This window comes from Haliotis rubra, unplaced genomic scaffold (genome assembly GCF_003918875.1).
Source record: "Haliotis rubra isolate DU_JTF1 unplaced genomic scaffold, ASM391887v1 Scf792, whole genome shotgun sequence".
Taxonomy (NCBI): Eukaryota; Metazoa; Mollusca; class Gastropoda; order Lepetellida; family Haliotidae; genus Haliotis; species Haliotis rubra.
In genome coordinates, this window is record NW_025767515.1 from 208,975 (window position 1) to 219,859 (window position 10,885).

The window sequence follows — 10,885 nt, forward strand, 5'->3', positions numbered from 1 at the left end:
CAGACGTCAATCATAGAAAGCCTACCTTCTATTGCCATGTACAGTCGTGCAAGAACCACTGTTTGAACACTTGAGACTCCGGGTTAATGACGTGTTACGTTCATGTTATGGATTACTCAGACAACTCTCAGCCACTTAATTGAATTAAGCCACAGCACATTAAATATTTGGTTCCACTGAATGCGGCCGCCTCGGTACGTGGTCTAGCAGATTGAGTGTCTTCCCGGAGAGCGGAAGGTCTGTGGTTTGATCCCTGGTCGTGTCATACCAAAAGGCATGAGCAGATACTGCCAGCCTGAGGCTGATTACACAAGGGATTAAACAAAGGCTGGTTGGCACATTGCCGTAAAGTGCCATAACCTTGGACGCCATTTCACCCCTCCTCTGGCTGAATACACTAGTGAACTTGGTGGGGGACAAAACAAATTTGAAAAGACATTAACCCTTACTGTGTCTCAGCGGGACAGGCTAATGTAATTACTGATTTTCCATCAGTTTATGAAATATTCACTGCACAAAATATAAAAACGTGCCCGTCTTCGAAAACAAAGTTCTCAAATGAAACTACTCCTCCGCATATCCTCAGGTCAAACACGTAACAATCAGTATGGCGTGGTTGCGTGCAGACAGGTTATGTAAAATATGACTACATTCACATGATGCATGGTGCTTTTCCGGCACCAGTGGGTCCAGCGAGTGGTGAAGTTGAACATATGCTCATCCTGCATGAGTGGTAATGACGCTGGTTGACCACACTGCATAAAGGTGGCTAGTTTCTCTTACGTGAGAGATCACGGGTGGGCCTGGCAACGGAATTCTCAGTACGGAGTTTTGCCTCTTAAGCGTAACCAAAAAGAACAATTTCCGATTCGAATCCCAGATTTCAACCTAAATTCAAACCGTTTCCAGTCTTTCTAGTGTGTGTAGCCAACATTATACTCATATATATGACATACATCACTTATGGCTATAATCTCAGATTAATAGGCTATAATCTCTGATTAATAGGGTAAACCATGGCATAACTGATTTTCTGTTCTCTATTCCGTGACATCATGATGTGCAGTCATCATATCCAACAAACGACTATTTCATCAGTTGACGGCCTAAGCCACCATGACTTCCATTGCATCAACCTGCATTGAGCCAACATACATCCAGCCCGATGTGACCATCAGCTCTTACTCAACGCTGCACGATATCACAGGCTAAAACTGGATCTGTCCTATCTGTATTGAAATTTCCTTCCTCAGGACTGCAGCTCGGATTATTTGCAGCGGACGTTAAATATGTACAAGAGTCCCATAACGAGCTCTCCGACAACACAAAGACTATCGTGAACCAAAATCAGATTTCCTACAGACAAAAATCAATACACTGCGTTTTAAGATAGAGGATAACGATCTCTGATGAGTATTTTTAATTACAGAATTTCCTTTCTTTTTCCGTAGCACAAATTGAATGAAGGGTTCACATTCACTGATAATTCTTTGAAAAGTTTAACAAAAGGGAGATGATATCAATGCTGTCAATTTTAAAACACGTATCTCTAAAATTAGCCGTTTTAATTCTCTTTGCCTGCAGGTTGAATAACTAACATAACAATGTATTGTTCATCCCCTCTTCATGCATCGTAACAGGAATATCACGCATATGTTTGAACATTTGATGTTGTCAAACAGCAGCGGCTTTCTCTCGCACCTTGAAGTTGTTGAATAAATATGTCGTCCTGTTAGGAAATATGACTGACGTGGCATATGTTTAGAGTGCTACCATGTATTAAAGGGCGATACTACGTAAACCAAATCAACAAGAGAACGATTGGTCAGAGCAGAAATGTGTTATCTTTTCATTCGCAACTTAAAGAACAGGGAAAAGTCTTTTGCAACTGTAGTTAAACCACAGTGTCACGTTAGCGAAGGTGGGAATACAAACACCTTGGGGTGAGAATCCATGGCCTGTACAGCTGACTGAGTTTGGTTTTACGCCGCTTTTAGCAATATTCCAGCAATATCATGGCGGGGAACACCAGAAATGGGCTTCACACATTGTACCCATGTGAGGAATCGAACCCGGGTCTTCGGCGTGACGAGCGAACGCTTCAACCACTAGGCTACCCCACCGCCCCGCATGCATACTAAGATCTTGATGTGAGAATCCATGATGTGTATACAAACATTTAGAGGTTGGAATCCATGACATGTATACAAACATCTTGAAGTGGGAATCCATGACATGTATACAAACATCTTGAAGTGGGAATCCATGACATGTTTACAAACATCTTGAAGTGGGAATCCATGACATGTTTACAAACACCTTGAGGTGGGAATCAATGACATGTTTACAAACATCTTGAAGTGGGAATCCATGACATGTTTACAAACATCTTGAAGTGGGAATCCATGACATGTTTACAAACATCTTGAAGTGGGAATCCATGACATGCGTTACAAACATCTTGAAGTGGGAATCCATGACATACAAACATCTTGAAGTGGGAATCCATGACATGTTTACAAACATCTTGAAGTGGGAATCCATGACATGTTTACATGTTGGAATCCATACAAACACCTTGAGAATCCATGACATGTTTACAAGTGGGAATCCATGACATGTTTACAAACATCTTGAAGTGGGAATCCATGACATGTTTACAAACATCTTGAAGTGGGAATCCATGACATGTTTACAAACATCTTGAAGTGGGAATCCATGACATGTTTACAAACATCTTGAAGTGGGAATCCATGACATGTTTACAAACATCTTGAAGTGACATGTTTACAAACATCTTGAAGTGCGAATCCATGACATGTTTACAAACATCTTGAAGTGAGAATCCATGACATGTTTACAAACATCTTGAAGTGAGAATCCATGACATGTATACAAACATCTTGAGGTGGGAATCCATGACATGTTTACAAACATGTTGAAGTGTGAATCCATGAAATGTTTACAAACATCTTGAAGTGGGAATCCATGACATGTTTACAAACATCTTGAGGTGAGAATCCATGACATTTTTACAAACATCTTGAGGTGGGAATCCATGACATGTTTACAAACATCATTAGGTGAGAATCCATGACATGTATACAAACATCTTGAAGTGGGAATCCATCTGTTTACAAACATCTTGAAGTGGGAATCCATGACATGTTTACAGACATCTTGAAGTGGGAACCCATGACATGTTTACAAACATCTTGGCTGTACGGATGTATAAGTTGGACATGAATGCTGTATTACATGTTACCTGTAGGCTAACATTGTCAATATGGAAATCCACCTGCCACTTAATGTCAATGATTTGCATGTGGAAGTTGCTCTATCCATGGAAAGTGGAGGACAATACACATGCATTGATGCTTTTTCACAGTCATTCACTGTCCACGTACCTGTTTGAAATCACAGCTTAAAATGAGACATTTTTTACACTTGCTGAAAGGGGTCAGGCTATAGGCCCTTTGGAATCTGGTAAAACTCAGTGGCAGGTTGCAGTCCACTTTAATAATGTCAGAGTGCTACTGTTAGACTGTGGCAGAGATTTCAAGCCAGTGGGTCCGTGGAAAATGCATGATGACCAGATCCCCCCAGAGTCACAACAGTCCGAGATAGTAGACACATGATTGATTCACAATGCGTTACGTAACAGATTCCTTAATGCAGCAGATCTTCGAACAGAACACTTCAATGTTAACAATATAAGGATATCCAGGAGCACCGTTCATCGACATTTAAGGGCAACCGGACTCCGCTGTACGCGACCTGCAGTTCGTCCACCACTAACACCATGTCACAGGCAGGTGCGTTTGAGATGGAGTAGACATCAAGGCCGCTGGAATCAACGTCAATGGTTTCACGTGCTCTTCACAGATGAAAGCAGATTGAATTTGTCCTTCCATGATGATTGGCAGAGGATTTATCATCGCAATGGAGAGCGAATCACAGATGCAACTGTAGCCATGCATAACCGATTTGACAGGGGTCTGTCATGGTTTGGGCAGGGATAACCCCTTGGTCTATACAACTGATGTTTGCTGGTGCTGTTTGAACCTTTTGTCTGTATGTCACGATGCATCACGTTTGTCAACACATTAAACATTATGATGACACCCTTAGTTCTATTATTTCTGAAAAACTTTTCTTTACATATGCTATATATCATTTGACCCTTTATTAATGATTCCTAGTATACATTATCAAGCAGACCAATGCTTGTTGATGGTTGTTGTATTGCCTATGATGAGGAGTATTACAGAACCCACTCTTACTGCCACACTGATTTCAGTCTTGAAAGTTGTAACATGAAGGTGGTCTAAGTACTTTACACTGACTTGTCAGTAGCAACAGCAAAGCATTTTCCAACATGTATCATTAACAATGGTTCTTAAAATAATCCTATATGACAATAACTTCTTTGAGTGGCGTAGAGAAGTCAGACTGCTAGGTTGGAGTATTTATTGACGACGACATTGGGGTGTAGATTCACACCATCACTTGCTTCGGTTTTACAATCTAAGACATCACTCCTCATTGTGAGAAATGGGAGAAATTAGTACTTGTAACATTCCACTGTAGAATAGTTGTAACACTGTTTTGGACTATCAACATTTCAGCTCACAGTAGTGTAACATTATTTGGGATACCAATTTCACAGATACATGACAAGTGACTGTTTAAATCTACTCAAAACCGTTTGAAAAACAAAACTAGTTGAAATTTCATAAATCACTTATTAACAGTCCTTTTCCAGAAATCAACAGACACCATTTGAATCACATATTTCATTTATTTGCACAAAATATAATTTCTCCACATGATAATAATCAAGTCAGCAAAGATGGACGCTGTTGGTTATTTCCAACATGTCCACAGGCGGGACTTTTGGTAAAAATAAAGTATCAAGATGTTGGGATAATACAACATATACCTGTTGATTTTCACCAGTCTCAGACTAAACATTGTATTTTTCGTGCATGTTTTTCTTGCTTGACACTGCAGTCATGGATGTTCAATCTCTACAACAGTGGTCTGAAGCTACTTGAGTCTGCAACACACAAGTCAGGGGGTGGACATCATGAGCTTTGATCAATGTACATGTATTGTGGACACAATGACATGGGACAATTCAAGTCACTGAGCCTCAAACACAATCCAGTTGGTCTCCAGTTCTGATTAGCAGGTTGCTGATACCTACATACTGTCAAGGATTCGAAATGGGTATTGAAGTAACAACCTAGTAGCCATAGCAAGGTCTGGTCTTTGTTGCCAGGATGGGAGCTCTGTGTTCAAAGACATGTTGCATCTGATCCTCTTTCACACATCACCTCCTCATCCTCTTGAACAGAGGTCATAACTCACAAAATGGTATATGGCCATGGAAAGGTCAAATGTGGAAGTTTTCTGTATGTTAATCGTGTTAATAGCATGTGTTCCTTAAAGTAACATGCTTCTGTCACCTGTCTTGCTCGATCTTAACAACAACATTGTCTCGAGGTGCACCTCTCTGTTCATCCACTCCCTGACCTGGACTCCCTCTTGCTGGTCTCTCCCTGTCTCTGCTTCGACTTCTGTCTCTCTGCCGCCTCCTCTGTCGCCGGTAGTCCCCGTCCCTGGAGTCTCTGCCTTTGTCATCTCTGTACCTCCTCTCATCACGGTTAAGTCTATCCCTATCTACTTCTCTACTCCAATCACAATTCTTATCAGATCTATCTCTATTTCCCCTGTATTGATCTCTCTCCAGTTTCCTTGACCCTTCCATATCCTCTGATCTCGTCGCTCCTTTATAAACAACGGGAATTATAGGTTTGATAAATGGTCTATCTTTACCACCAAACCTCAGCTGTCCAGACTTTCTATTTCCCCCAATGCCACCTCCAAGTCTACGTGGAATCCATCCGATCAAGTTCCGTTCACATTCAAAATCGACAAATACCTCTCTGTTGTCAATGATAATCTTGTCACCATGGATGCTTGCTGCACGAGCATCTTTTTCATTTTCAAACTCTACAAATCCATACCCTTTGGAATACCCGGTTACAATATCTCGTACCAGTCTACATTTTTTTATTTTTCCAAAATCTCGAAATGCAGTCCATAATGTATCTTCCTCAGTCTGTCTATCCAGACGAGACACGAATATTGTCTTGTGTGGGTCGCCATCAACAGACTTGTTGGCTTTGTACTTAGCTTTCATAGCTCGGACAATACCATTGTCATGTGGTTCTGTGTCAGTACAGTCGATACTCCCAGCCTTGAGTGGGTCATACCGATCAGCGATACCCTTCCAGGACATCTTGTAGTCTGCCAAGAAATATAGAAATATCAACACCTATGCTTCAGCTGAAGGAATATAGCTGCAAGTTTAAACAATTTTAATATGAATGCTATTAGATCTAAAGTAACAGATCTTTTAGCATCTTAAAAGCTTCAGTCTAAAAGCTTCAAAATATTTACTGAGATTTCTCAACTTAGAAAAATGTTGCTAGCTTTTGGGAGTAAAGTAGTGCATCAAGAAGCAGACTTCTTACGTATCTCTATGTGTTAAGGTACAGGGCAAAAAGGACATGAAAACAAGTTTGTCACCAAACACAGATTCTTAAAATATATTTTGACAAGATTCTGTCCCTCCACATCATTACCATGAAACACAAGAGTTATCATGGCTATGTGGTGTCTCAACACAAATAATGATGGCTTGTTAAGTCCAGGTGCCTTATGTTTTGGGATAATACAATTAATACAGAATTTCAGGGTCATGTTACACAATGCGAATTTTGCGCCATGACTATCAAAACAGCCTTTGTTAAAGCAAGAGAATTATGACCGTGATCACTTTGTGAATCAAATCATAGGTCATAAAAATATCGACAGCAAGTCAAACATGTGGTAATGCATCAGTCTCCATTCATTTTTGTATTCATTTGTTTGTTCTTTAACCCATACTCAGAAGTAATCCCGCCACATGACGTCAACCTGCACATAACTGACTCTGGACTAGACAAACCAGTGATATAATTTATATAGTTATGATACGCAATCAAAGAAGTCACTGTGCCAACCCACTCAAATTCACTTAGTAATTACAATGAACACAGGTGAGGAAATGGATTGATATAATCTGCTGTGTGCATGCTTGCACTAATGCTGATGTTATTGTGTCAGTCCATGTACACACAATTTACCCTTGACTCATACCCAAACCAGGAGTGAATTTGTAGACAAACATTTTTTATCCAAGCTATTTTTATGGATTAAACTTCTTTTTGATTTCCCTCACGACGTTTCCGGCTCACCTGATGAAGGGACCTGAAATGGTCCAGAAATGTTGTGAGGAAAATAAAAAAGAGCTTTAATCCATAAAAATATCTTGGCCATCTATGTACAGCTTCTAAATGCCACTGAAAGACATCAAACATTTTTTATATTATAACTGAACTGAAAAAGTAATCATTTTCAATGCCATTAACAGTTAGAAGAAAATTGACATCAATGACACATTTTTGTACAATGATGCATATAATAGGTTGGGTCACATAGGTTGCAAATGTTAATTATGGTTCTGTATATTTTTTTCGAAAGTTCTTCTATGAATAACAATTTACACTCAATATATCATAAGTGCTAGTACATCTTTTTTTATTAATATTATAAATAATCTGGAAAGTATAACCAAGAGAATCATTTGGTGAATGGTGAGCTGAGGATCAATATCCCATATTGTTTATCACTGTCTCAGGCCATATATATATATATATAGCCCTATTCGTTGATTTTGCTAAGGCATTTGATTCTATCAAGAGAAATAAATTATGGAGCCTTGTGCAAACTCAAAAAAATATGAAAATGTCAAAGTATGTGTAAGAAACAATAATGAAGTCTCAGAAAATTTTATTTGCCATTTAGGTGTCAGACAAGGCTGTATTTTAAGTCCCTTTCTATTTACATGTTTTATCAATGAGTCAGCTGTGCCATATATGTGACAACTGTACAAATGGGATCCAGTTACATCCTGATTTAAGTCAATTATTTTTTTAACTCTTTTCGGATGATATTGTCTTATTTTCTAGCACCATAAGTGGTCTACAGAAACAAATTGATCAAGGTGAAACCTATTCTGATGAATAGAAGTTGGCAGTTAATAGTAGTAAAACAAAGGTTAGTGTTTTAAGAATGGTGGGAAACTTTCAAAAAGGGAGAAATGGATTTACAAAGGCGATAAACTAGAAGCTACAAACATATATAAATATCTTGGAGTCTATTTCTCTAATCATCTCCCACACAAAACAGGCATCTGTACAAGCCCTAAAGGTTTTGATAAATAAAATTAGAAATATCCATATTTGGGGGGAAATATCATATAAGCCTTTAAAATATATAATATATGATGTTAAAGTAAGCCTTGAAATATGGGGTTTGAATAATTATGAATCTATAGAAAAAGTCCATTTATATGCAAGCAAAAAATATCTCGGTGTGGAATCTAGCACATGTAGCACTATGGTATATGGCGGGTGTGGTAGATGTCCCTTATACATATATTCTACTATTAAAGTTATAAAGTACTGGTTACAATTGTTAACTACGCCATGTCATAGATTCCCTAAGAAAAGTTATAATATGATGATAATATAGGATAAAAATGGGACAAGAAATTGGGTAACTAATGTAAGGGAATTTATATTCAAAACAGGATATGGTTATGTTTGGAATAATCAACACACCCAACCAGAAAATTCTTTTATTATGTCACTAACCCAAAGAATGAAAGACATGTATCAACAAACGTGGCTTGAATCAATCTATCTATCCTCTAAGTGTCTATATTATAAACATTGGAAATCTGAACTATGCCAAGAATATTATTGATCAAAAATCACTGTAAAGAACCTCTGTGTAGCTTTATCCCATTTTTGCTGCTCATCGCACAAGTTGTTTGTTGAAACTGGGCGTTACATTAATATTCTTACGTAATCATAGAATTTGCAACCTCTGTAACGTTAATTTTTATCTGCCCCGCCAATGAAAACCATAGAAAGAAATATTTAACATCCTACTACTATACCCATCCAAATGAAATAAAACTGACTATATTACTAACTAATGAAAATACTATTGAATTACAGAACCTGTCAATGTATATCTATTTTGCATTTATACACTGAAAATCTGCTTTAAATTTGTAAGCTTTAAATATCTGACATATGCTTTTCAGCTGCTTAGTTGTACATATTGTGTATATAAATGTACTATATTCCTGTGGCCTTTTAAGTACCGAAAATGTAATTTTTAAGGGATACACCCGAACCGGCCCCAAGCCGAACCGGCCCCTGGATATTTAACCCAAATCGGCCCCTGGATATTTAACCCAAATCGGCCCCTGGATATTTAACCCAAATCGGCCCCTGGATATTTAACCCAAACCTGCCCTGCACCCGAACCGGCCCCTGGGTTAATTAACGTTAATCAGACAGACAATTAATCACCTTTTTGTTGCTGGAGAAACAAAACATGTATATGATAGAACCCATATGATATATATAAATGAAATAGGAAATTAATTAAAAGAAATAAAAATTTGGTCGTCTGTTCAGAAATATTTAAATGTAATATTACCTTGAAATACAAATATTACGAAATATATGTATATGAAATATATATTTTTATACCTTCTTGGTGTACGAATAACCGTGGTTATCGACAAGACGACTTTTATTCAGCTGCGTACCAAAAGGAACGATGGTGAAAGTCAAAGGTTCGTCACTAATGACATCAGGAATGATGCGGCCTAAAGTTACACTCTCATCTAAGGGACGTGGTCGGGGAAGAAGATCCGCCGTTGAGGTGTCAAGAAGGCGCTGAGGAGTGTGAAACTTTGGAGATTCAGGTGCTGGAGATGAATTACATAAAATGTCTTCTACCACGGGATCTCCGTGATCAGCAGCACTTGCATGTTCACTTGCCTCTCATTGATACTAATATTCGCTAATATATTTTCAAAAATCGATATTACATGTAAAGACATATGAGTAATATGTTTTCGTCATTTATGTTAAAGGAACTTTAATTCATATGACAATGTAGAAATATTTACTTCTCGGGGCCGGTTTGGGTCAAATATCAGGGGCCGGTTCGGGGGTAATTCATTTTTAAAGTAAAATTGATATTTTATACTTATCCTGACTCATGAGTGATTGTCATCCAAATTTAAGTTTTGAAATGCATTAGCTACAAAATAATTCAAACATATATGTAATAAATCAATATTTGAGCCTACATCCAAATTTTATTTGTCAACAAATTCATCAAGAATTTTTTCCGAGTTGGGAGAGCCTGTGAATTTCTCAATGACTGAATTCAATTATGAATTTCCCCTACAACTAAGCAAGGCCAAGGGATGGTGAGTATTGGTTCAGTGACTCATGTTTGGCACATTTTGTCCTTTAAAAAATTAACAATCCTATGAACTACTTAGTCCAGCATATCCCAAAGCGAGCTGAATTCGACGTTCTGGTGTTTTCGATGATTGCGTTGCTGGCGCTATATCGGGGGAGTACGTGCTTTCAACAAATGGATCATCAGACTCAGAATATAAGAATAGCAGATGTATGAATGACAGTTATAACTTAAAGCTGAGACAAAGCATCGTTCAATGTCAATGGGTCAAGAAGAGTGATGAGATTAGAGACCTTCTATATAGATCTAATAGTAGTCCTACCCTTCAGCTGATTTTAGCACCGGAAGTCATATTCAGGATAGAACAACTTGGGATTGTCGTAAAACAAGACTTCGGCGTGTATTTTTTTTCAACGAAAGGGGCTATATTGTTATAGTTCCGCGAGAATATAGTACGATGTCCGAATAGATATATTAG

General features: G+C 38.2%; 1 protein-coding gene across 2 annotated transcripts; it reads right to left on the reverse strand.

Annotated features, from left to right (window-relative positions):
• Positions 1 to 4,781: 4,781 nt before the first annotated feature.
• LOC124261256 (U11/U12 small nuclear ribonucleoprotein 35 kDa protein-like) lies at positions 4,782 to 10,776 on the reverse strand. 2 transcript variants are annotated; one of them, XM_046695562.1, is made up of 2 exons: positions 10,730 to 10,776; positions 4,782 to 6,315 (listed from the first exon to the last, which is right to left on the reverse strand). In XM_046695562.1, exon 2 carries the CDS (start codon positions 6,305 to 6,307, stop codon positions 5,468 to 5,470), a length of 840 nt encoding a protein of 279 aa, XP_046551518.1. In that variant the 5' UTR covers positions 6,308 to 6,315; positions 10,730 to 10,776; the 3' UTR covers positions 4,782 to 5,467. The 2 variants fall into 2 exon arrangements, with proteins under 2 accessions (XP_046551518.1, XP_046551519.1); XM_046695563.1 differs by lacking the exon at positions 10,730 to 10,776 and adding an exon at positions 10,701 to 10,720.
• Between the last annotated feature and the right edge of the window lie 109 nt (positions 10,777 to 10,885).